This window comes from Phalangium opilio, unplaced genomic scaffold (genome assembly GCF_054372755.1).
Source record: "Phalangium opilio isolate 3A_F unplaced genomic scaffold, DU_Popi_V2 ptg000209l_1, whole genome shotgun sequence".
In the NCBI taxonomy this organism is placed as follows: Eukaryota; Metazoa; Arthropoda; class Arachnida; order Opiliones; family Phalangiidae; genus Phalangium; species Phalangium opilio.
This window is the reverse complement of record NW_028324217.1, coordinates 6,159,347-6,186,939: the sequence shown is the minus strand read 5'-3', so window position 1 is coordinate 6,186,939 and position 27,593 is coordinate 6,159,347. Positions and strand designations below refer to the sequence as shown.

Genomic DNA, 27,593 nt, shown 5'->3' with positions numbered 1-27,593 from the left:
TAGAATAATGTATTAAACATGATCGAGACTTCGGAGGAATCTATGGTAATTAATTTGCAGTCAGAACAGGCAACTTATATCGTAGTTCCTAAGTTTTAATTGCGAACACTATGGTATTAATTAATTAAACGTTTAATTACTTTTCGTGGCGTGATAGTTATGAACTTTTGTCACAACCAGTACTTCGTTACATGTTGCATTAGGTAACAATGTAAAACAGTTGTGCTAATATTGGCCATATCTTTGGACATAAAGCCCATACATCTACATTTTTATTTATTTTTTAAGTTTACGCTACAATACTCTTCTAATTTATCCTTGTTTACGTTAAACGTTTTATTTTTTTACAGATTTAACTATCATTTTATAAGCCTATTTTGTTTTAGAAGTTGCCAGTTCAGTTTCAATTAATTCGGTCCTTAATTGTATCTTCGACCCATTTTAATTACAAATTGAATCATTTCTAAATATTTGAATATGTTGCTTGAGAAATTTTCTTTTTATAGGCATATTTTGATTTTCACCGTGAATTGTTTAATGTTCTTTTTGCTACACAATCTTCCGGCATTATCAACGCGTTACGCAGTGCTACGTATGCGGAAAAGTTGGTCATATTTCTCGGGATTGCCCCGATGGTGACAAGGACGAACGCAAGTGTTACAATTGCGGTGGTTCTGGACATATAAGTAGAGAATGTCCAGAGTCTGGTCAAAGTTTGGCCGAAACGGATGATACTGTTTGTTATCGGTGAGTTTTGCGTATAAGTATCTTAGCTTAGCACGCCGTGAAGCCTGTAACCTTTATTTAGTTATTGTGCGCACGTTCAAGAGTTTTTACCATGTTGACACGAACATCTCTTTTTAAACCCGCTAATAAGGTTTATTAGAGCTACAATATTCCGAAAACTATTTGGGGGGGGGGGGGGACTAAAATGAAGGCGTTTGAGGCGGGGGAGGGGGAATTGAACAATTATTATTCTTAAATTAAAATCTATTGATTAATATTGTTATATTAGATTGTTGAAATTATAGCAGGCTTCGTAGAAACCTGGAAATTTCAGGGAAATGAATTGACTATAATTTATCAAATTTTATAATTTTTAGTAGAATTTAAGGAAGTTGCGGAATTTTTGGAACTTAAGTTTGCGCTCAAGGGGTTTCTTCAACTAAAAAAACCACTCCCGTAGTTATTACTTCCAAAAAACCACTCCCGTAGTTATTACTTCCAAAAAAACCACTCCCGTAGTTATTACTTCCAAAAAAACCACTCCCGTAGTTATTACTTCCAAAAAAACCACTCCCGTAGTTAGTACTTCCATAAAAACTAATCCCGTAGTTATTACTTCCATAAAAACTACTCCCGTAGTTATTACTTCCATAAAAACCACTTCCGTAGTTATTACTTCAAAAAAAAAAAAAACAAAAAAAAACACTTCCGTAGTTATTACTGCCAAAAAAACCACTTCCGTATTTATTACTTCCAAAAAAACCACTCCCGTATTTATTACTTCCAAAACAACCACTCCCTCTTAGTTATTACTTCCAAAAAAAACCACTCCCGTATTTATTACTTCCAAAACAACCACTCCCGCTTAGTTATTACTTCCAAAAAAACCACTCCCGTAGTTATTACTTCCATAAAAACCACGCCTATAGTTATTACTTCCATAAAAACCACTCCCGTAGTTATTACTTCCAAAAAACCACTCCCGTAGTTATTACTTCCAAAAAAACCACTCCCGTAGTTATTACTTCCAAAAAAACCACTCCCGTAGTTATTACTTCCAAAAAAACCACTCCCGTAGTTAGTACTTCCATAAAAACTAATCCCGTAGTTATTACTTCCATAAAAACTACTCCCGTAGTTATTACTTCCATAAAAACCACTTCCGTAGTTATTACTTCAAAAAAAAAAAAACAAAAAAAAACACTTCCGTAGTTATTACTGCCAAAAAAACCACTTCCGTATTTATTACTTCCAAAAAAACCACTCCCGTATTTATTACTTCCAAAACAACCACTCCCTCTTAGTTATTACTTCCAAAAAAAACCACTCCCGTATTTATTACTTCCAAAACAACCACTCCCGCTTAGTTATTACTTCCAAAAAAACCACTCCCGTAGTTATTACTTCCATAAAAACCACGCCTATAGTTATTACTTCCATAAAAACCACTCCCGTAGTTATTACTTCCAAAAAAAAAACCACTCCCGTAGTTATTACTTCAAAAAAAACCACTCCCGTAGTTATTACTTCATAAAAAACCACTCCCGTAGTTATTACTTCCAAAAAAAAACCACTCCCGTAGTTATTACTTCCAAAAAAACCACTCCTGCGGATAATAGGTAGTCTTGCACCTGCAACTCAGGGAAAATACGTTCTCCAAAAGTTGTATAAACGCTGTATCAAATTATGCAGTTTTTAATGCCAAATTAAGTTTTTTTAATTCATCATATTAATACTAAAATGTTTGGCTGTTTATAAATTAATGTGAAAACTTTGTAAATCAGTAAAAAATTCCGCTTTCGTTTCTACATGCCTGATACTTTCATTTATGTTATCGTAACCTGCAAGTTCATAGATAGCACCATTGTAAAATTGTACACCTTGAAGTTTCAAGTTACACCATATCCAAAACAGAACGACAACACTCGGTTTGTGTGTATGAAATTTTTATCTTTTTGCAGTTGCAACGAGAAAGGTCATATAGCTCGTAATTGCCGAGCTTCACGTAGCAACAAATGCTTCCAATGTGGCGAATTTGGTCATATCGCTCGAGAATGCGAATTGAAAGCTTAAACAAATAAATAAGCCGTATAAATCTTATATAATACCAACAAAATAATTTACAAAAAAATACAACCATCGTTTTAAAACAAAAGTCAAATTAAAACAAACTGTCAAAAAAAAATAAAAAAATAAAATAAGCCTCACCAAAAGCCACAGCATAGCATGTCTAGTGTGTTTTGGACGATAGTTTAAAAAAAAAAAATATTAAAAAATGGGCGCTATGGGAAAATAAAAACCACTTTTAACAGCGCGGTTAAGTTACCCGTGATAGTGTTGATGCTGCCTAAATAAAATTACTAAAAAAGAGGAATGTTATTTAAAAAAAAATTCACCTCTTATCGAAAAAAAAAAATAATATTAAAATGCTAAGTCGAAGTTGCCACGAGGGGTTTTACTGCTATATAAAGTTTACGCCCTCTTTTTGATGATATTCAAAAGAGTTATATGATGAAGAGAGTCACAGCTGTTTACGGCAAAAATTTAAACGCAAAGAGGTTGTTGAGCAAGTTTAAAATATATATCTCGATCACTTAGTATTATCGCAAAAAAAAAATAATAAAATGGTTGGGAGTTTAATTTATAATTCGTTATTAAAAGTTAGTATTCACATTAAACAATAGTTTAATTAGTTAAATTTGCAGGGATCTATGTAATTTTAGAAGTAGGGATAGGGCCTTTACAATTCGGGTTTAGCTCCACCCCCCCCCCCATTGCCATTATGGTATGTTTTTTTTTCTACAGAATGAAAGCTATTTAAGCCCCTCCTCCTGGTATGTTTTTTAGCACATGACGTAGTTCTGCCAAATCCCTTGAGAGAACGGTAACGGTTAGTTGTTATTTCAGTCCGACTCATGGCCCTTAACAAAGCCCCGGATTAGATAGAGCCCCTCCCTACAACACGTAAAGAAAATTTTGAATTATCTTATTGGCTGGCTCATTGAAACTACGACGTTTTATGACGTTGCTGACGGGGACGGCGATAAATAAAATACGTAGTTCCTTTTTACCTCTGTCGCTATGACCCGCCTCTTCTTTCATACCCTCCCCCTTTTCCCCGGGAGTTAGGTCGTGGACTTTCGCCCCTCCCTACAACACGTAACGAACAGTTTAAATTATCTTATTGGCTCATTTAAACTACGTTTTTATGACGTCGCTGACGAGGACGGTGAAAAATATAATACGTAGTTCCTTTTTACCTCTGTCGCAATGTCCCGCCTCTTCTTTCATACCCCCCCCCCTCTTTCCCGGGGAAGGAGGTCGTACTCTTAGACTTTGACTTTCGCCCAATATACCCTGTTCTCTATTCCTGCTTTTAAAATTACACAAATCCCTGGTTAAATTAATTATTTTAGAAGTACGTCGCAGAAGGGTTTGAGTTCATTAAGTTAATTTTCCGGGAGTAAAAAATGTTTTATTTATTAATTTATATTTTGCAATGGGGGTAAAGTTACTTGGAAAAATGATATATCCCCCTGCACTAATTTTAATTAAATTAAATTAATTTAATTGATGGAGTAGGTATGCGAAGAAAACTTAATTTATTAACCATCAAAGTTAATATATATATATATATATATTTAAAAATAAATATATAATAGTTAAAATTATATCGGTGTTGACGAAATGTTATTGGATGTTTTAGAGGTTGGAATTTTGAGGAAAAAATAAAAAGGGTCAAAGTTTGTTGAATGGTTCAAATAAAAATATATAACATCTGTTAAGAATAATAATGGGGGAAAAATTATTTGGTAATTATCATATTCTATGATGAGGGAATTGTTGGCGAAAGTTTTTAACTTAAAACTTAACAAAAAAAAACCCAAAAAAAAGAAAAAAGAATTTTAATAATGGTGTTGAGGTTATGTATATTTACATGAGGTGTTCTTAGAATTATTTATTTTTAATTGTTTTTTGCTAGCAATTGTTATTGTCGGTGGCGCAAAGCTTCGAAGTTTAAAAAAGTTGGAAGGTTTTTTGGACGATGTTGCGTATTTTATGGATTGTCTAAACGTGCCACAGTTATGAAAAAATATTTTTTTTTATAATTTAACAGATGTGTTAAATTACGTTGAGATGACAAAGGTGTTAAATTATGTTGAGGTAATGAAAGGCGTTTAGTTACGTTGAGGTAATAAAAGTCAAAGAGTATGTTAAATTGTGTTGAAATGAAAGTGTTATATTATTTTGAGATAAAAGTATGTTATATTATTTTGAGATAAAAGTATGTTAAATTATGTTGAGGTAAAAGTATGTTAAATTATGTTGAGGTAAAAGTATGTTAAATTATGTTGAGGTAAAAGTATGTTAAATTATGTTGAGGTAAAAGTATGTTGAATTAAGTTGAGGTAAAAGTATGTTGAATTAAGTTGAGATAAAAGTATGTTATGTTGAGGTAAAAGTATGTTATGTTGAGGTAAAAGTATGTTAAGTTATGTTGAGGTAAAAGTATGTTAAGTTATGTTGAGGTAAAAGTATGTTAAATTATTGTGAGGTAAAAGTATGTTAAATTATTTTGAGGTAAAAGTATGTTAAATTATGTTGAGGTAGAAGTGTGTTAAATTAAGTTGAGGTAAAAGTATGTTAAATTATGTTGAGGTAGAAGTATGTTAAATTATGTTGAGATAAAAGTATGTTGAATTAAGTTGAGGTAAAAGTATGTTGGATTACGTTGAGGTAAAAATACGGTAAATTACGCTGAGGTAAAAATACGTTAAATTACGTTGAGGTAACAAATTAGTTAAATTATGTTGACGTAACAAATACGTTAAATTATGTTGAGGTAACAAATACATTAAATTATGTTGAGGTGACAAATACGTGAAATTATGTTGAGGTGACAAATACGTGAAATTATGTTGAGGTAACAAATACGTTAAATTACGTTGAGATAAAAGTATGTTAAATGATGTTGAAATAACAAACGCGTTAAATTATGTTGATATAAAAGTATGTTAAATTATGTTGGGGCAGTGAATACGTTGAGATGAAAGTACGTTAAATAACGTACCAAATAAAAAAGGGTTGGTGTTATAATTGCAGATTCCTTTAAAATACATAAAAATTTTACAAAGCCAAATTAATTAGAATTTACCTTAAATAAATTTTTAAAGATAAAAACTTGGAAAGTACGTAAATTAAGAGTGAAAAAAAATATTTCAAATTAAATTTAATTATAAACGTTTATTTTCATAAATAGAATATTTGAGCTTAAAAAAATAAAAAAAAAAACATTCTAGTCGATTTATAAAAATTGGGTTAAGGGTTAACTAAAATTAATTAAATTACAAATTTTTAGTGAGATATTGGCGCAACTTGAATGAAGGATATATAGTTGTCGTTGAAAATTGGTTCGCACAGGAAATTATGGGAGAAAAATACATATATTATGATTATATATAATTAAGATTAATAAGATAGTAGTGTTGTCTAGAATTGTACATACATTCGATTTAAAAACGAACTATTTTGAATCGTATCATAGTCAAAATGAAGTATTTTAATTTCGCGGTTTTTAGCATACGTTTAATGCTTTCTCTTCCGAGGTCCCACTACGTTGAAATTCGAAATTAAATCATATATATATTAAATTATGAAAGATAAGAATGTAATGTTGTTAATTGGTACTAAAGTACTAAACCAAACCAAACAAAAAAAAATTTGAATTGTGATATAAACTATATAACAAAATGGCCATGATTATATCTATAGATTCACAAATGTTAAATATATAACTAAAAAGTGGGGCCTCAAAATTTTAATTAAGATAATTGTTTCGCAGTTTATTTTAAATTTTTATGCTTTACGATTTAGGCCTAGCAAGTTATAAAAACATTTGAACAATTTTAAAGCGAGTCTCTGCCGTTTTTTAGTTACTTTTAAACAAATGACGTTAGATTCTGCCATAGTCGAGGGGCGGAGTTGAGTAACTTGATTCGCGCGTTGAGCTCAGCCAACAAAGGCTAGTTTTTAGCTCTGTCCTCGATATTAACGAATTCTGATTGGTTCCTGCCGTTGGCAAAGTAAAATCGCTGCTATAGAAGTTTAGCCAGCGTGTTAGGGGTGCCACAGGAGCCGAGCCGAGCCGAGCCGACATTAGCTTTAAAGAATTGCCAACGTAATTCAAATCAATAGCCATTTAAAAGGACACTAGATTGGACAATGTTGTAGGCAAATATCCATCGTTTTCATGACGCCATAATACATCAAATCAAACCAGGGATAGATTTAATTTTAGAAGTAGGAATGGAGGACTGTTAGTATTTACTCAGTCCGACTTATTGCCCAGTATAGAGCCCCTCCCTCCAACCCGTAACGAAAAGCTTAAATTATCTTATTGGCTCACTTAAACTACGGTTTGATGACCTTGCTGACGGAGACGGCGAAAAATACGTAGTTCCTTTTTACCTCGGTCACACGTAACGAAAATTTTGAATTATCTTATTGGCTGGCTCACTTAAACTACGTTTTGATGACGTTGCTGACGAGGACGGCGAAAAATTAAATACGTAATTCCATTTTATCTCTGTCGCTATGACCCGGCCGCCTCTTCTTTCATACCCCCCCCCCTTTTCCGTGGAAGGGGGTCCGTCCGGGACTTTGACGCGCGCCCAGATTACTCTGTTCTCCATTCCTACTTCTAAAATTAAATCTATCCCTGGTCAAACATAACATTGTCTACACCCTGCTACAGTGAAATATATTTATTGCAGCTCAATCTAGTGCCCATTTAAATTTGCTTGGGATTTTAGGGAGGAATTGTTGCCACAAGTGACCAGTATGTTGGTTTAAGAAATCAGTGAAGAATTTTGTGTTTTCAATTGAAAATTGAAGGAAAAAACAAAGTTAACGTTATAATGACGTTAATACCAAAGATAATCCTCCATCCATACCACACCCAAGTTTGAAGTTGTGCAAGTTTTTTTGTTCGATGTAGAAACGCAAAACGTTAATTTTTTCGTTACATAATTTTTGGTAGCAGAAATTGTACTTATTAATGCTTAAATAATTATTTAATAAGAAAAACTTGTTAATGTTGGCACCTAATTAAATTAAATAAAAAGAAATAGCTTTTGTTTTCATCGCAGTTTTGTTTTATTTGTCAAAAATCATACAATTATAAAAGAAAATTACAATATTTCATAAATAATATCTTTTTTTATAGATTTTTATTTTTTTTACAATTTTGGTTGAATTAGGCTTAATTGCTAAGCCTAACTTGTCTAATTGAAAATTATATTTTTAACTGGGACATTTTTGAAGTACCAGGTGATATTGGAACGGATTTACCAGCTTTACCGGTCATTTTGCGTTTATTCATAGCCGATCTATGTTTAATTTCAGTTTCCCATTGTCGCTTGTACATAGTATAGAGCCGCATTGTCGCTTGCGCATCTTGAACGGAACTGTGTTCACCCTCTTGAACTTTGACACCTAGAAGTCTCTCAGCCAATCTCTTTAAGGATGGCGTATTACCATTAAACAGTTTTCGAAATGGTTTATACGTTGAAGTGTCTCTAATCTTATGTCTTGGATGGCCAAGGAATAAAACCTAGTAATGGGTCATTGTTAGGGCTATGCTTTGGGGTTGCTGTTAGTCCTTGGTATCTTTCTTACTTTTAAGTCATTGTAAACGGCATGCCCAACAAGTAAGCGGCCATTTAAGAGGTCTGATACTTCTTTCTGAACTACGGAGAAGTCTTCAGCTAAACGTGAAAAGGTGTTTTTTCGTTTCAAAGTATGACTTTTCTCCTGATTTTTGCCTTTCACGGAGTTTCAATTGAACTATGGTTTTTTTTCTCTCTAGTATAGGGACTTGGCAATTCGGGCTTAACTCCGCCCCCACAATAATAGAGTGGTACTAAGAGGGGAGGAGCTAAGGGGACGTGACGTCAATATTGGTAGTCTAAATTGTAAGGCCTGAGCTGACGACTTCCATCATCATGGCCGCCAAAACATTGGTAAGAAGTAGGAGGGTATGACGTGGGTTAATACGCGTGAAAACAGAATAGGGACTTGGCAATTCGGGCTTAACTCCGCCCCCAGCGCCATTATGGTATGTTTTTTTAACAGAATGAAAGCTATATAAGCCCCCCCCCTTCCTGGTATGTTTTTTAGCACTAGTGGAAGGTAGCCTGACGTTGCATGACGTAGTACTGCCAAGTCCCTATAGTGAGTTTTTGGTTGGGGGAGGAGCTAAGATTCGTGACATAATTTTCACAGCCATATTAGTGGGATGAATGTGGAGGGAAAGCTGAAATAGACCAATATGGCTGCCAGAAACGTGGTAAGACTTAGGAGGTTGTGACGTACTACTCAGCCAACTGAAACCTCTCTATAGGGATACTGGGATAGGGCAGGAGGGACTCCCCCCCTTTCCCTCAAAATGGCGGTTAATTTTACAGAGCCTAAGTTGAGGAATGACTAAGCCACACCCCTCTCTGGTCTCCAATAGAATTGGACTTTACCTCATGGTTATTTATTGGGGTTTAGGAGGATTTTCCGAGGGGGTAGACACTTTGAATCTCTGTGTACACCTGAGTTCAGCTTTGACAGTGCATTGAGTTCAAATCCTTCGGAACTCAGATTTCAGCTTTGACAGTACATTGAGTTCAAATCCTTCGGAACTCAAGAGTTCAGCTTTGACAGTACATTGAGTTCAAATCATATAGAGTGCTACCACGAACTTTGAAGTGACGTCACATGCTCTTATCTCTTACCTTATTTTCAGGTGACCATATTGGCAGTCGCGAGACGTCGTCAGCTTGGGCAATACAAATTCGGGACCCAATATTGACGTCACAGTTTCCCCCCCCCCCTAGCTTCGTGGTAGCACACTATTGTACACCTGAGTTCTCAAGTGTCTTCCCCCTCGGGATTTTCGTGAATTTTGTGCTTTTCTAACCCTTACAAACCCTCTAAAGCCATATAAATTCATTCACAGCAACTTGAAACACAACACAACACAAAAACCCCATTAATACTAACCATTTTCAAGATCAGCTGGTCGAACACCGCTAACTTCAGTTCGATAATCAGTCACTGGTTCAGTTGGTTTGACAAACTTATCGTATATACAATTCCCCATTTGATTAACTAAAGAAACTCTGGCCAAAATTGAATCCACTCCGTCACCTACTCCAACCATTTCACAATCCATCCCAATTGCTTTCGTTAGACTGTCAATAACGATTACATCATTACGTCAAAACAAAAAACGACTTATGAGAAATATTTATGTACCCTTTAAATGAACCTGGCTTGGTTAGAAAGTTTTCTTTCTTGTCAGATCGCGATTGTTTATTCAATTCTATGGAATTTGTTGGCTCTAACAGATCAGGATCAACATCGTCAAACCAAATGGATTTGGAAGCGTTTGTATTTGTAGAGGAGTTCCCATTTATTTTTGGGCTTTTAGATAACGATTGACCACCGCTGTTTGTTGCATTCTTTCGTTTTTGCGATACCATACGTCCATTTGAATTCTCCTGAACATCAACATCAACTTCATCCCCTTTTCTAACAACTTTATTACAATTCCATAACGATGTTCGCTGGATTCGTTTTTGAGACGATTTTGGGCTATCCATTGTTGATTTGGTTTTGTCACTATCTAAGGTCTAGTGGTGTGATACCAACATCACAATGTAAGCCTCCCGATTTTGGATTTGAGTTTAAGATTAAATAAATATATAATAAACATACATACCTGTAATAACTGTTTCCAGTTGCTCGATACTTTATCTTGGTCCTTGGGATAGACTACAACTGTTTTAGTAGTAGAATTTGAAGGGTTTCCCTTATTAATAGCGCCACTAAATGCTTTTTTATTCCTTTTACGCTTTTTTAAACGTTCCTGAGTTGAATTGGCCTTCCGATCAATTTGTCCTGAGGTACTAGTACTACTAACCTGATGTTTCAGTCCAGTACCATTTATACATGATGGGTTAGTAGTTACGGTTTTACTAGAATCAACAGGTTGGTTTTGTTTTCTCTTTCGGTTACGTTTCTTCTTCGCAATTTCGACGTTATTCATTGGCAAACCAAATGTTATCGTAGTTTAAAAAAAAAATTAAAAGAAAAACCAGCCTGAACTTGATTACGATAGCAGCCAAGGCTTAACGAAAACTTCGATTTTTATATCATTAACACAAAGTAAAACTTCGGAAACTTTAACTATAGTTAAAACTTCGATAGAAAAATAGTAAACCGCACTTAATTTTAAAATTAGTTAAATACTTTTAGTTACGATTTAAAAAATGAAGCCCACGAAATAACCGACCACATGTTCTCCAACGTATTTTTTGAAAGTTTCATTCAAGGCCACCGCTAGATGGCGTGACGTAACAGGACATAAAAATTCAAATATTGCGCGGAACCAACGGCAGAACGAAAGAGCCGGTTGTTGTCCTCTTTAATTATTGACGTTTTAAATAAAACCTAAATACCTATTAACTTAAACAATACATACGAATACGGGAGAAGATGATAACCGAGTAAGATATAGATGATTATTATAAATTTTACTTACAAATTTAAATTTCATGAAAAAAAAGACCATTAACATTAAGCCTTGGCATCGTTTTTTTACTAAGTCCTCAACCTCAACTCTGAAAGCAAAAATAGACGTTTTAATTAAACATTAAATACCTATTACTTAAACCATAGCCCACTTGATCACGCACGCTGGCTGCATGCGCTCTAGAAGCCCGTCCAAACGATTTTTTTACATGTTAACTCGCGAATGCGGCGCGTCACATAGGTTCGGTCTAAACTTTCAAACCCGTCTGGTTTTAACATGGGCGTCTATGGAAGGGGACCAGTTTTATCAACCTTTTTGGCCCAAATAGTGCATCCACTGGTTCAAATCTCTTGAATTTTTAATGAGACGTGTATTGAAAGGTTTGATATTATCCTGTAAAATTTCAAGTCTTCAGCTATAATAGTTTTTTTTTATAAAAAATAAAAATCATCACATAGTAGAGAAATAAATCCTTCAATTTCTCTACTATGTGATGATTTTTATTTTTTATAAAAAAAACTATTATAGCTGAAGACTTGAAATTTTACAGGATAATATCAAACCTTCCAATACACGTCTCATTAAAAATTCAAGAGATTTGAACCAGTGGATGCACTATTTGGGCCAAAAAGGTTGATAAAACTGGTCCCCTTCCATAGACGCCCATGTTAAAACCAGACGGGTTTGAAAGTTTATACCGAACCTATGTGACGCGCCGTATTCGCGAGTTAACATGTAAAAAAAAGTCGTTTGGACGGGCTTCTAGAGCGCGTGCAGCCAGCGTGCGTGATCAAGTGGGCTATGCTTAAACAATACATAGGAATACGGAAAATATATGATTGTCGATACGCATCAATGATCATTACTATAAATTTTATTTACAAAATTGAATTACATACAAAAAGAGAGACCATTAATGTTAAGCCTTGGCATTTTATTTTTTACCTCAATACAAAACAAAAAATAACTTAAGCCTATTTTTAATAAAAAATAGGTTTATTTTACATGATTCATGATATATTTATATGGAATTCTGGACAATCAAAGTTCCTAACTCTTCTTGGAGGTAGCACTGATGATTCTTTATCAACTGTAAACATATGCTAAGGAAATTTACGAGAACCATGACAAATAGGCCTAAAAATGGAATAGAGTTTCATGTAAAAAGGATATTGTCTCAGTAATTTGAAGAATCCGGTTCCGAGTGTCATGGGTATACCTAAAATGATACACTCACTAACACCCGTGATTTCATCTCGCTGTCCGTAATAGGCTGCGTCAAACAAATGGTCCGCTGTTCTTTCAAACTAGAAAAAAAAATCAAAGGAAGCCTTGGTTGTAGTTTAGTTTAAATAAATGCCATTAGATGGTGCCACTAGGGGTGGAGTTAACTGGCCTGCTAAGCTTTGTAAGACTAGTTTTAGCTCCGCCCTCAGGCTCATAGGCGAGATCTGATTGGTTCCTGCCTTTTGGCAAGGTAAAATTGGCCTTATTCCTGATCAACGCCACCGAGTCGATGTACTCTGATGGAGATCTGTTATTTTCTATGTTTTGATTATTACCGCTTCAAAACATGTTTTAACTAATTATTATTCACCTAATAATCTCCAAATAGACCAAAATCGAATGAAAACTTACTCCGAAAGTCTTATTTCATAATATTAGACAGAATAAGAATGGTAAAATCAACTTTTAATACTTTTGAAACCATATCGCTTGTTAAGCCTTGGTTATTCACATGATTCAGAAAGATCAACAAAACATAGAAAATAACAGAGTCCATCGACTCCAGCGCCACCTGTAATTGGCTACCGTATTATTATAGTTCCAAAAGTCGCCGCTACGCCTTGGTGGCGTTGATCAGGAATAAGGCCAATTGGTGTGTAGAAGATTAGCTAGAATGTTAGGGGCACACAGACACAGGAGCTGACATTTGCTTCAAAATAGACGAAATAGGGATATTTTGTAAATGAATTTAAACTTACGGAAGCCAACATCAAAGCACTTTCCTTCATCTTAGCCAAACCAAACCTAGTTATTCCCAGAACTTCACCCTGGAAACAAAATAGTTCGAATCAATTTAGAAAGACTTGTAACAGAAAAGTTAATTTAAACAAGCACTTGATTTGTACTAGTTAATTACAAGGCTTGAACTTCTCAAGTCGAGAAATTGAGATACAAGTGAACATATAAGTGAAATCCACCTTAAGGCGGGTTTCCAAACGCGCTTGAAAGTCAAAAAGATTGAGCTTGAGCGTTTCAAAATCCGCGCGTCTCAAGCGCTCCTATAACTAGCGCCATCTTGCGCCGTAGCATAAGTATCAGCACAAGCGTTACCTGTTTCCAAAGAATCTAAAAATAGCTGCTTAGCTCGCGTAGCAGTTCAAAAAATTCTGAAATCGAAATGGCGATTATCAACCAGCGGAAACGACGTTTGCTTATAAAACGGAATTTGTTGCTAATTCAGTTGTATTATCAACTAATTTCAAAGTTCAAGCCAAACAAAAACACATAGATTTACACTTGTCCTCAAACTTTCAAAGGCTATTTGAATAGCAAAATACCTTGATAAAACTATATTGAACCTACTTGAGAATTTCATTTCAGTTGCAATAAATTTGCAGTGGCATTCCACAGTATCTATATTTTCTTCGTCTATGCCAAATTGCTGGCTTATTTATAACTAGATAAATATTTCTTTCACCACCGCCTTTTCTTTATTTCCCTGCTTACTTTTTAATTAATTCTTTCAATTCGCGTTGTGTAAGCATCTTCATTTGATTTGACTTTCTCAATCCGAAACTCCGAGTCCGAATTTATAAAAACTTAGGCCTTGGCCATATGAAATTTGATCCTCATTGGCCAAAACGTCTATGACGTCAAGCTTGAACTGTCTAAGCTCAAGCAAATATCTACTCACGACAGATATAAGCTTGACGCGATTTTCAATCGCAAGCTACTTAAAAAGCGAGTTCGGAAATGGTACCGACCTGGAGCTTAAGCGTAAACTTGAAATTTTCAAGCTTGAGCTCAATCTTTTAGCTGTTCAAGCGCGTTTGGAAACCCACCTTTATTCCCGATGCGTGTGCCAAGGCTTAGGAAGCGATTTTTAACAGACAAACCTCGGTCAAAATGTTCCATTGTCTGCTTCAGAGTCGAACCATTTTCAATATTTTTCAACTGAAGCAGGCAATGCATCATTTAAAATTCGTGGTTAAGCCTTGGTCCACGCATCGGGAATAAGGTGGATTGAAAATATTTGAATTCATATAACGTGACTATCCAACTTAGTGTCCCTAAAAGGATAAAAAGTAGAAACTTACGCGGCATGTCATTAAATCAGCCAATAACATAAGATGCCTCAAATCAACGCTAATTCCATGGTTCTCCATTGTCCCCTGAATTTCTTTAATAATCGTAGTCCTATAAAGTAATTAAGTCCGTTTTTAATTGAACTAATGCCACCTTATTCTTTTCATTACCTAGCGGCTTCAATTCCCAGTGTTTTTTCTACTTCCTTGATGTTATTAGACGAAGTTTTCGATCCCAAAACCCCAACAGTAGCCATAACATTTTGTAAACCATCACCTTCAACCAGTAATTTGTAATATGTGGTTCCAGTTGAATCATCGATGTGAATTACAGCCCGACTGATATGTGGAAGACCCTAATGATGTAAGGTAATGTAGTTCCTCTTCTAACACTTGGGGGTTTGGGGGTAATTTAGGCTTACTTTGATTATCACACTCGGGAGTAGCTCTTTTAAATTACGAAGTACGTAATGCAAGGAACTCTTTTTCGTGTCAACTGGTTTGACTGTCAATATCGAGTCACTCATAACAGTTACATGCTGAGGTTTAACTCTGAGTTTTGACGTGCAGATGGAGTATTTTATTGTATCTGCGCTAACTTCCAACTGAAATTAATCAAAAATTGTAGCTGCTTGAGAAAGAGGCCTGTGTCTATCATAATTAATTACTTTTAGCAATTTTATTCGATCCAAGTCTAATTTAATAAGAATAAAGCAATCATCGGGCAAGTAAACCTCTTCAAGGTATTCGGAAACCTAAATAAATGTCAACAATTTTACTCGTATAAATTAGGTTATTTAGGCCTGTGCGAGTACTCGCATGAGAGTCGAAACTGGTTTTGCAAGAAATTTGCGAGTACTCGCGAGTCCCCTGCGAAAGTTTTTTTTTTGGGGACTAGTATTGGACCGTCCATAAACTACGTCACGCATAAAATGGCATTTTCTGACCCCCCCGTCCCCGTCCCCCCTGATCACACTTGGTCACGTTTTCTAAGACCCCTCCCCTGAAAACCATGTCACATTTCTTTAACCCCCCCCCAACGGACCCAAGTAGGTGATCATTGCTTACAATTTGGCGATGATGGAATAAACATATTGTTAAATTATTGTAGAGGTCGTTCTCACGGTGGACTTTGAAACGTTGTCTTTTTTTCTTCTATAACAAAAGGGTCAATCGACCTCTTACTGACTTCGTAATAAAATTAATTTCAAATGTGACGTCACACATCGAAGGACCCCTCCCTCCCCCCTCGTCACGGACCGTCACAAACTTACAAACCCCCTCCCCCCCATAAAAGTGTAACGTAGTTTATGGACGGTCCCTAATTGGACTTTTATTTTTTTACAATTATTGGACTCGAGGATTTGGCAAGTCCAGTTTTTCACTACTCGCAGTTGGACTTGCACACCTCTAGTTATAATGTAAACCACCTACCTCTCCTAAAGAAGTTTTTTCGAGTCTACCCTTTACTCTTCGAGCAAATTCGGGGTCTTTATTATCCATTAGGTTTGCAGTAATAATCGGGGTACTGATATTTGAACTAGCATTAATAATCTCCTTTATACGAGGTACACCCTGTGTAATGTCTGAAAAGATATTACATGACATTTTACATAAAAGGACAAGAATTTGAATAATTTTGGCAATGTTTATTAGTATAGATTAGATTTTTCTATTCAGACAAATGGGGAAATGAAAAAGATAATTTCTGGTGCCCCTTTAAAGTGACTGTAAAGTGGCATCGTCGGGGGGGGGGGCAAAAATTATTTTATACATAGTCATGTGACTTATTAAAAGCGTGGTTCAAAGAAACTTGGTTCCTGCTTTGGCAAGGTAAAATCTGTGTATAGAAGATTAAAAAGCATACTATGGGCGCGATAGAAGCCGACACCTGCTTTAATACCTCAAAACTATAAATACTTGCTAAACTATCAACCCACGTAACAGTTTGTTTTTAATGCAATTACAGCTAATATTCTGTAAAATTCATTGGCGAGAACATTAAATTATTACAGATTTATGTCCTCTTTAACATTGACCTACGTTAAGGAACCGATAAATTGAGAACTTACTCATAGAAGCTACACCAGCAAAGTGAAAGGTCTTCAAAGTCATTTGTGTAGCTGGTTCACCAATACTTTGAGCACAAATAGCACCGACGGCAGTTCCTGTTAAGCGAGTAACTCATATTTAACTTACATCCCAAAACCCGACACCGGCACAAAAAAAGACGTACCAGGTTCGAGAGTCGCTCTCAAGAACTTTTCCTTGCAAACACCGAAAAACTCTTGTAACTGCGTCATGGTTAACCTTTCCAATTGTTTCAATACTGAAGCGAAAAATTAATGTTGAACACGAGTGTTATTCACCTTGCGTAGTAACACCATTTAAAAAATTACTACACAAACCAGGAGATGCGCTTTTGATGTCAATGACGTGAAAACGTCTACGAACCAGTGTAAGTCTTTTGCAATAATCCTTGAAAAACTCCTTCAGCTCTTGTTTAAAATCTTTACCACACTGTTCGTAGTTTTTTCCCTCCAGTTCTTGCTTAACCAACATTTCCAGTTCATCTCGGTCAAGTGGTTCTTCACTTTTACATTGAAATTTAGCCTACGACAAATATTAAGTCAGCATGATAGTTAAAGACCGTCCAATGCCCGATCTTGACTTGAACGAAATTTTTATATTGAAAATCCCTGACTTTTCCAGCTTATCCCTGACGAAATTTTGCCAATGTCCCTAACCGTTTTAAGTACGTGTTTACCAGAGCCCACTTCATAATTACACCTGGCCCATATTTAGCATTGCTCGAAGCAATCATGGTTTGATATACCAAACGAAATCCCTGACCTATCCCAGACTTTTAAGGTTTAAATCCCTGACCTATCCCAGACTTTTAAGGTTTAAATCCCTGACCTATCCCAGACTTTTAAGGATTAAATCCCTGACCTATCCCAGACTTTTAAGCTTTAAATCCCTGACCTATCCAAGACTTTTAAGCTTTAAATCCCTGACCTATCCCAGATCTTTAAGCTTTAAATCCCTGACCTATCCCAGACTTTTAAGCTTTAAATCCCTGACCTATCCCAGAGGTTTTAGCTTTAAATCCCTGACCAGGGTTCGTACGAAATTTTTACTTTCAAAAGCCCTGACTTTTCCAGGTTATCCCTGACCAAATTTTGGCAATATCCCTGACCATTTTAAGGTGTTTACCAGAGCCCACTTCATCACACCTGTCTCATATTTAGCATTGGTCGAAGCATGGTTTGATATACCAAACGAAATCCCTGACATATCCCTGACTTTTAGGAATTTTTTTTAAATCCCTGACTTATCCCTGACTTTTGCTCCTATTTTCCATATCCCTGACTTATCCAGGTTATCCAGGATATCTAGGTTCCGTACGAACCCTGCTGACCTATCCCAGATCTTTAAGCTTTAAATCCCTGACCTATCCCAGACTTTTAAGCTTTAAATCCCTGACTTTTCCAGCTTATCCCTGACGAAATTTTTCCAGTATGCCTGACCATCTTAAGGTGTTTACCAAAGCCTACTTCCTGGTCACAACAGGCCCATATTTATCATTGCTCAAAGCATAGTTTGATATACCAAACGATATCCCCGACTTTTAGGGCAAAACTTTAAATCCCTGACTTTCCCCCTCATTTACCAAATCCCGGACTTATCCAGGTTCCCTACAAACCCTATTGAAATTAAAAAAAATTAAGGTTCGCGTACCTTAACGTGTTCCAGAACTCTTTTAAAATCCACAGGTTTATCTTTCCCTTCCATAGCAGCCGGATCCAAACCATCCGCTCCGTACTTAAACTGAATTATATCCCCAACAGAGTTTCGAACAGTCATATCGTAATGCGAGCACAGATCTTCTAGGGACTAATTAAGTATTACAATTACAATACAATACAGACAGTTAATTGTTATTCCTAAGTAAATAATTAATATACTTTAACGAGACGTCGTTGCATGTAACCAGTTTCGGCAGTTTTAACTGCGGTATCGACTAAGCCTTCCCTTCCACCCATTGTATGGAAGAAAAACTCCGTCGGTGTTAAAGCGGAATAGAAACTATTTCCGACGAATCCCTTAGCGGCAGGCGTTTTCGCTAAAGTGATTTTTTGTTTTAATCATGGATGGTTAATTACTTTAAGTAATAACTAGGCGGCTCCATTGATCACCCCTAGCATGCTGGCTAATCTTCAGGACACGAATTTTTACCTTGCCAAAGGCAGCGGAACCAATCAGACCTAATGCACACTAGGTCCCATAGAGTGCTGTCAGAAGCGCCGGTGTGACGTCACCCATGCTGTTTTCCCATAAAGAAAAAACGGTAACTGTCATGGCCGCCCATTGCTAAAGGCAGACTCATGACGTTTAACCTTGGATCTGACGTCACAACTGACAGCACTCTATTGGTTCCTGCCGTTGGTTTAAAGGGAGGGTGAAGTAGAAAATCAAGTGATTTTTTTTATCGATTCTTCTACTAATTATAAGACCAGTCTGCAAATAGTGAAACATTCAGGAAATACCAATTCCGAATGATTTTAAAATTATTTCAAATTAGGTTCAGATTTTAAGGATAATTTTAAAGAAGCCCCTCCGACCAATCGCGTAACGCCCTGCCTTTTTGTTAATTAACAAAATTCTCGTGGCACGTTCGTTCCATGTCTCGCGCCACAATTATCACGTCGCGCGCGAATTTTATCAAATCTCGTGATAAATTTCATTCAACGCGGAACGTGCCACGAGAATTTTGTTAATTAACAAAAAGGCAGGGCGTTACGCGATTGGTCGGAGGTCCTTCTTTAAAATTATCCTTAAAATCTGAACCTAATTAGCCTTATTCCTGATCAGCGCCATCTACCCATAGCGGCGACTTTGAGAACTACTGTAAGCGGCAAGCCAATCAGATGTCGCTAAAAACTGGTGACGTCACTAACTGGCACTCTCGGGTCTTACCAAAAATGACGTCACCAGATTTTAGCGACATCTGATTGGCTTGCCGCTTACAGTAGTTCTCAAAGTCACCGCTATGGGTAGATGGCGCTGATCAGGAATAAGGCTAATTTGAATTTTAAAATCATTCGGAATTGGTGTTTCCTGAATGTTTCACTATGCAGACTGGTCTTATAAATAGTAGAAGAATCGATAAAAAAAATCACTTGATTTTCTACTTCACCCTCCCTTTAACTAGCCTTTGCCAAGCTTAGCCAACGTGTAGCAGAGAAAGGCATCTTTCAGGGGCATCAACGGAGCCGCCCTTTGCGCAAATTTAACTAAATGACGACATTCATACAATGTCTTTCAAAATGTGGCAATGAACGATTTTCAAATCCATCTGGTACTCGATGTCCACTTATAGCTTGCTGTCCAACGCAAGCAATCATCTGACTGATGTTAATAAAGGATCCTTTCGATCCGCATAAAGCCATAACTAACGGACTGTTCGTTTTATGCAACTCTTTTAAGCAAGCTTTTCCAGCATGGTCTCGAATAACGGACAATTCCTTCAAACTCATGGCTTCTAAAGTTTCTTCTTCCGTGCAACCCGATTGCGGTTGCAACTTTCCATCCTTTAATTTTTGAATGTATTCCTCGCATTTTGCGTAACCTTCGGACAAGAGCTTTTCTTTGGCTTTTAATAAACCTAATCCGGGTGTTACGTCGCCTATTCCAATGGAAAATCCTCTGTTTTGCATATAATATGACGCGAGTCTAGCTAATCTCCACATAGCATCAGCAGCGTATACTTCTCCGTAATCTCGAAGTAGAATATAGAAGATATTGCTTTTAGAACCAGAGCCTAAAGTTCCCTTGTCCATTGAACCGCATAGCAATTCGCTATTGCGGATTATGACATCTGTGATGGAGTTGTAACAGGGGATAAGTTCTCGCGATTTAAATTTCAAAAACTATCAACTGTCAGGGTTCATACAACTTTTGGATGAAAACAAATTTCCCTGAGATTTCCAGGTTTTTCCCTGTATGCTTCCCTGAATTTTCCAGGTTTTTTCCCTATATGGAGTATCCTATGGAGCAAATGTTGACGACGGAGGAGGGGGGAGGGCAAATATGACTATTACATAAAGGACATCCCCGTTTCTCTAATATAACCAGAGTTATAAGCCTCCAAAGTATAGTATAGTGTAATGTTAATCCTATGGAGGGGGTATGTTTATGAACATTTTCCTCAATTACTCGGCCCCTGTTTGTCGTATCCGTATGTTTTTAGTATGGTTGGATGGGGGGCAAATAGGACTATAACATACTCAAAGGACACCCCCGTATCTCAAATATAACCAGAGTTATGAGCCTCCAAAGTATAGTGTAATGTTAATCCTATGGACTGTATGTTTACTAACCTTTCGCTTGATTACTCGGCCCCCGTTTGACGCAAATTTCCCTGATTTCCCTGAATTTTACTGAAAATTCTAAATTCCCCTGAGGTTTTTGTCAACTATTTATTTCCCGGATTTTTCCAGGTTTTCAAGGTTTGTATGAACCCTGAGTTCAACTAAACAAAACCACCGTACAAGAATCATTTATGCACATATCCTTATCTCCAGCATAAGCCTTTCCTTTGGTTTCCAAGTTAGCAATAACGGGACATCTCTTATTAGGACGTAACATTAAACTGAATATTTGCTTTCCGCTCCATAAGGCTTGAGGCTGTTAAAGTCAAAGGCTTAGTAAACTCGAGTCGGTATTCACGTAATACTTCACAACAAGGCTTAGGGGATATCGGAATGACGTTTATTACCCTCCAAATGCAGGGCGGTGGTAAATCAACTACTGTATTAATATCCTTATCAGCAAAGAGACTGGCAATAATTTGGCAGACTTTTGATCGATCAAAGAAAACGTCCTTTTGCGTAAGAAGATAGCCACCTGTGATGAAATCCTGAATAGCAGCGATTAAAGGCTCTCCATTACGCGGGGTGACCAAATTAGACTTTGTCTGCGGATTATAACAGTAGCATGTCATGTATAGAACTTGAAACTTGATGCAAATGCGCGGGTCACGTGGTTGCCCTACAAGTTCACTTTACGTTACGAACTCCAGTTTTGGCTTGGCGTAGGCAGGAGGCTTTTGTGGGCGGGACTTATAAGTGCATGTATAAATCCCGCCCACTAGCCTTTGCCAAGCCAAGCCCGGAGTTCAGGAATAAAGTCTACTTGTAGGGGATCCACGTGACCCGCGCTATGCTTTAAGCCAAGGGCGGATCACGTGGTTCCCCTATAAGTTGACTTTTCGTTACGAACTCCAGTTTTGGCTTGGCAAAGCTAGAGGAATTTGTGGGCGGGATTTATACGTGCATGTATAAATCCCGCCCACTAGCCTTTGCCAAGCCAAACCCGGAGCTCAGGAATAAAGTCCCCTTGTAGGGGATCCACTGGAGCCGCGCTATGCTTTAAGCCAAGGGCGGATCACGTGGTTCCCCTATAAGTTCACTTTACGTTACGAACTCCAGTTTTGGCTTGGCGAAGCTAGAGGAATTTGTGGGCGGGACTTGTAAGTAAACTTATAAATCCCGGCCACAAGTCTTTGCCAAGCCAAAACTGAAGTTCAAAAGAAAATTCAACTTGTAGGGGATCCACTGGAGCCGCGCCATGCTTTAAGCCAAGGGCGGATCACGTGGTTCCCCTATAAGTTCACTTTACGTTACGAACTCCAGTTTTGGCTTGGCGAAGCTAGAGGAATTTGTGGGCGGGACTTGTAAGTAAACTTATAAATCCCGGCCACAAGTCTTTGCCAAGCCAAAACTGGAGTTCAAAAGAAAATTCAACTTGTAGGGGAACCAAGTGACCCGCGCTTTGCTTTAAGTTAGTAGTCGAGTAAATTTTACCCCCATTAGAATCAAAGCTTCCGCTCTAGCTTCCTCTGTTTGGGGAAGATGTAAATTCATCTCATCACCATCAAAATCAGCATTGTAAGGTGTACAAACGCATTCGTTAAAACGAAACGTTCTATGCGGCATAATTTTGGCCTATAAGGTATATTTATTAGCCAGTCGAATATTGTAAGAACACTATTCCTCAAAAGTACTTGATGCGCCATGATACTGAGTTTATGCAAAGATGGCTGTCGATTGAACAAAACCACATCTCCGTCTAACATATGCCTCTCTACAATATCACCATACTGAAAATTTCATAAAACATGACTTAATTCAAGCCACTAAATGTTAATTTAAGGTTTAATGCCAATTAGCCTTATTCCTGATCAGCGCCACCTACCCATAGCGGCGACTTTGAGAACTACTGTAATCGGCAAGCCAATCAGATCAGATGTCGCTAAAATCTAGTGACGTCATTTTTGGTAAGACCCCCGAGACGAGAGTGCTCGTCAGTGACGTCACCAGATTTTAGCGACATCTGATCTGATTGGCTTGCCGATTACAGTAGTTCTCAAAGTCGCCGCTATGGGTAGATGGCGCTGATCAGGAATAAGGCCAATTTAAATACTTTGAGATCCTGCGCAATTTTTTTGCGATCGCCATATTTTAAAAATCTTTTGAACGTTTTCCCCTTTTGTTCAATGAAATTTGCTCCAGGATGGGTATCACTTCCGTTTATGACTAGTTCTTTCATGAGTTTTAAGTTTGCTTTTGTAACCCTTTCTGGGTATGTTAAAATCTTCGCAACGTGTACCGGAACTCCAACCTGATCAATTCTTAAGTTGGGATCAGGTGAAATTACTGTACGTCCTGAAAAGTCGACTCTCTTTCCTGAAAGGTTACCACGGAATCTACCGTGTTTTCCTTTCAGTCTTTGGACAAAACCACGAGTTGGTTTTTTCGGTTGCATTGCTAAGGGAATTCCCGAAGTTTCGCTGTTGATGTAAAGAGCGCATTGGAGTTGTAGGTAGTCCCAATCTTCCTATTGGTGAATATTAATTTTGTAAATTATGGCAGTGTGAAGTGGAGCCAATCTCTTATGAAAATTCACCAAGGCCTAATTGTTAGACTAAAGGTGGAATTCATAAACGTCCGAGGCAACGCAATTTATTACAGGCAAAGGCAGGACGTTTGCGCACGACGCCCTGCCTTCGCCTGTACTAAATTGCGTTGTGTCCGACGTTTATGAATTCCACCTTAAAGCTTAAACCGCTTCCACTAACTAAAGGCTTAACGTCTAATTAGGCCTTGCCAAGGCTTAGTTAGACTAAGGCTTAACGCTTCCGCTAATCAAACATCGAAGGTTTAATACAATTGGCCTTGGCCTAATTGACAGTCACTAGAGCTTGAGTCTTCCGATAATAAGGGCTTAACATTATCCGCCTAGATGTAATCGTTAGACTAAATGGTAAAGTTTAACTCTTTCGTTAACCAAAGGCTTAACACATTCCGCCAAGGCCTATTGTTAGACTAAGGCTGAACTCTCCCCCTAAGCAAAGGCTTAACACAACCCGCCAAGGCCTATTTGTTAGACTAAGGCTTAACTCTCCCCCTAAGCAAAGGCTTAACACAATCCGCCAAGGCCTATTTGTTAGACTAAGGCTTAACTCTCCCCCTAACCAAAGGCTTAACACAATCCGTCAAGGCCTAATTTTTGGACAAAGGCTTAACTCTCCCCCTTAAGCAAAGTCTTAACACAATCCGCCAAGGCCTATTAGTTAGACTAAGGCTTAACTCTCCCCCTAAGCGAAGTCTCAACACTGGTGGGCCACCGCTTTTTACTTACAACAATCATCTGAATCTTAGCTCCAGATGCTCTATGTTTAATGATAACATCATTCAAAAAGATGATTTCAGTCAGCTTCATTGTGACATCATCCTCATTACTAAGGAATAAGAGTTAGAAACACCTTTTTAAAGAAATAGTATCAAAAACCCCAACATACGTTCCAGATTTTAGATCAGACACAACGGATGGTCTAATACAAAGTGGGGGTACCGGAATACGAGTTAGGATCAAATCCTCGGGTTTCCCGGCAGCGGGATTCATTAACAACAAAGGAATATCATCATCCTCAATTTCTTTCAACAACTTCCAAACAATTAGAGGATTCAAAACTTCTTGGGCCGCTTTGTTGATATGGCTTTCAATTTCCTTATTACTTTCAACAGCCGCGGAAAACTCCGCTAAAAACTGCGACTTTCCTTGATCATTCTTTTTAGTGAATTTAAATTTTTCATGCAGAATTTTCAACAGGCCACATTTTTTGACTTGACCATTAATAGCTTGGCAATAATGGCAAACCGAAACTTTCTTGCAACGTTCGATAATTTTCTTATGCAATGCCTTTTTTTGCAAATAACCCAAATTTGGTTTTTTCAATATTTCAATGTATTTTGCTCGTTCTTCAATTGGCAACAAAATACGACTACATGACTAATAATAAAATATTAAGTTATAAAACTGTAAATAACCGACATTTGTGGGTTGTGGGGCAAAATTTAAGAATAGCCCCTGCTCTTCCAAACTTAATAAATCATATACCAAATGAAAGCTTCGCCTTACTCTATTCATTGCACACCATTATAATAGGCGCAAACAGTAATTAACATTAAAAAACTAATCTATATCTATATAAATCAAAGTCCTGACTGACTGACTGACTGATAATCAACGCCCAGGCCAAACCGTTTGCCCTAGAAGGCTGAAAATTTGCAGGAACGTTACTCATAACTAGTAGGCGCGTACTAAGAAAGGTTTTTCCAATCCGCCGCCATCTTAAAAAATGGCGCCCAGAAATGTAAAAAATCTTCTCTATGCAACAAAGACCGCGTGTTTCAACCGATTTCGCAAATATTTAGTACACTGCTTTCCTTTAACCTATAAATGAGCTGGCTGAATGGTCTTTTGGGTTCGATTTGTTGCATTCTTTTTAAATGGCGGCCAAAAACTTAAAACCCTTTTGGAATAATGTCCGAGTGAAAAAAAATAAAAAATGTCCCGACGGGCTGACGGGCAACGCCGAGTGCCTTGGCTCCTAGGGTGCTACAAAATATTTGTCATCAGTAAAATCTGCCCATTCTTTATATCATTTTGATGGAACTTCTTATTTTACGCGAGCGACGCCGCGGGTAACAGCTAGTTATATATATAGCAGTGCCAAAGGCTTTGCCGGGACTCGCTGTGATGATGATACACGCACGTCCGTTACAAAAAATGAATATAAGTATATCTTCAAACATTTAAAGTTTCAGTGATCAAAGAATCGCATTTTTAAAAATACAAAACGCACCTAACCAAACCAAACGTAACCTAACCTAACCTAAAATTTATGATTTAAGGTAATGTTTTACTAATTTTAACAAAATTCATTAAGCGTAAATTCCGCGTAAATTATTTTATTTTTATATAATTTACACGTTATTTAAGGTTAGGTTTAGTTTCTTTATTTAAAGGGAGGGTGAAGTAGAAAATCCAGTGATTTTTTATCGAATCTTCTACTAATTATAAGACCAGTCTGCATAGCGAAACATCCAGGAAATACTTCCGAATGATTTTAAAATTCAAATTAGGTTCAGATTTTAAGGATAATTTTAAAGAAGATCCTCCGACCAATCGCATAACGCCCTGCCTTTATATTAACAAAATTCTCGTGACACGCTCCGTGTCTCGCGCCACGATTATCACGTCGCGCGCGAATTTTATCAAATCTCGCGCTAAATTTCATTCAAAACGGAACGTGCTGGGTGTATAATCACAGCGAATCCCGGCAAAGCCTTTGGCACTGCTATATATATATAATTCGTTTTTTAATGTTAATTATTGTTTGCGCTCATTATAATGGTGTGTAATGAATAGAGGAAGGCGTGAGCTTTCATTTGGTATATGATTTATTAAGTTTGGAAGAGCAGGGGCTATTCTTAAATTTAGCCCATCCCATTTGTGCTTAACATACTTTGCAAATACTTTGCAAGATGGTTATTATAGCTCGGAAAAATCCGCAATGGAATACCGGCAATTCTAAATCTACATATCCAAAGTGACCGATGCAATCACTGAGGTTCTTGCCACATGTTTCGCATGATGCATCTTTTTGACTTGTTCCCTAAGGTTCAGGGATTAATTAAACCCTTAAATTACAAGCCCTGATTGTAAATTAGGGTCTATTTGATACCATTTTATTATCAAGAACCCCAAATGGTACTGGCAAGTGACCTGTCGGAACATCTTGCCGATATAAGCTTTTGCTAACGCAATGTAAATGAGCTTGCTGTCGCATGTCATTAGGACTCTGTACGCCAAAGCTGAGATGGCTTCTACGTAATTCAAAAGTAATTAATTAAATTTAATTTGATTTAATTAACTTAATTTTAGCTGTAATTTTGATGATAACAATACATTTTCATGATAACATCAGTCTCCCTAAATTGCTCCTTCACCATATTTGCAGTTTTAATAAAATACTTGACTTAATATAATATTAATTAATTTCAACATTATTTAATTAATCAACAATTCAATTATTTTAATGACACTCGCGTCACACGTGTACTGTTAAAAGGCAGTGGTTAAACCGGGCACGAGGAATGAAGCAGACGACTCGAGTTTCAATGATTGTTTACCACATTCTGTCAGTCCAGGAAATAAGAATATTTTTTAAACTAGTTCTAGAGACCAATGACCCCCAAGTGTCCTAATAAACAGGTCCTTGAACTTGTCCCCCCTTACCGGTCCTATAGATTTGTAATTACTAAACTGGTCCTGAGGACCAGTAGTCCCCACTTCTTGAATTAAAAACTGGTCCAAGCAATTAATAAAGTGGTTTTGGTCTCGACCAGAGTAAGTGTGCTATTTACCAGACTGCACAGCTGCCAGTCTGCCACCTATATCCATAGAGATAGGAACATATATACCTCCTATCTCTATGCCTATATCATGCTTGCTTTCCCAATTCCCATATTGGAGTTTTCCATGGAGTATTTTTATTGGAGTGATAGCTTCTTTTAAAGAGTATTGGTAATTTGGTATTGCTATGTAGTTTTGTCTAAATTACA

The 27,593-nt window shown here is 37.0% G+C and overlaps 2 protein-coding genes and 2 long non-coding RNA genes across 4 annotated transcripts; 2 read left to right on the top strand and 2 right to left on the bottom strand.

Annotated features, from left to right (window-relative positions):
• LOC149618691 (uncharacterized) lies at positions 1-2,862 on the top strand. The gene is made up of 2 exons (XR_016375433.1): positions 1-747; positions 2,688-2,862. It is a non-coding gene; the product is annotated as an uncharacterized LOC149618691 (long non-coding RNA).
• A 728-nt stretch (positions 2,863-3,590) lies between these two features.
• LOC149618690 (uncharacterized) lies at positions 3,591-7,867 on the top strand. The gene is made up of 2 exons (XR_016375434.1): positions 3,591-5,596; positions 5,651-7,867. It is a non-coding gene; the product is annotated as an uncharacterized LOC149618690 (long non-coding RNA).
• LOC149618689 (uncharacterized) lies at positions 7,858-11,168 on the bottom strand. Its single transcript, XM_089855205.1, has 5 exons — positions 10,496-11,168; positions 10,030-10,406; positions 9,775-9,965; positions 8,404-8,492; positions 7,858-8,338 (listed from the first exon to the last, which is right to left on the bottom strand). Exons 1-5 carry the CDS (start codon positions 10,820-10,822, stop codon positions 8,021-8,023), a joined length of 1,302 nt encoding a protein of 433 aa, XP_089711331.1. The 5' UTR covers positions 10,823-11,168; the 3' UTR covers positions 7,858-8,020.
• A 999-nt stretch (positions 11,169-12,167) lies between these two features.
• On the bottom strand, positions 12,168-27,115 carry Polr3A (RNA polymerase III subunit A). Its single transcript, XM_089855184.1, has 24 exons — positions 26,938-27,115; positions 26,714-26,855; positions 26,495-26,644; positions 24,485-24,975; positions 24,325-24,424; positions 23,107-23,520; positions 22,688-22,783; positions 22,488-22,628; positions 21,401-21,598; positions 21,174-21,309; positions 19,937-20,500; positions 18,588-18,745; positions 18,361-18,516; positions 17,028-17,232; positions 16,856-16,948; positions 16,692-16,787; positions 16,054-16,205; positions 15,288-15,374; positions 15,042-15,224; positions 14,791-14,975; positions 14,632-14,731; positions 13,294-13,362; positions 12,482-12,615; positions 12,168-12,400 (listed from the first exon to the last, which is right to left on the bottom strand). The coding sequence occupies exons 1-24, from the start codon at positions 26,979-26,981 to the stop codon at positions 12,319-12,321; spliced, it is 4,176 nt and encodes a 1,391-aa protein (XP_089711310.1). The 5' UTR covers positions 26,982-27,115; the 3' UTR covers positions 12,168-12,318.
• Between the last annotated feature and the right edge of the window lie 478 nt (positions 27,116-27,593).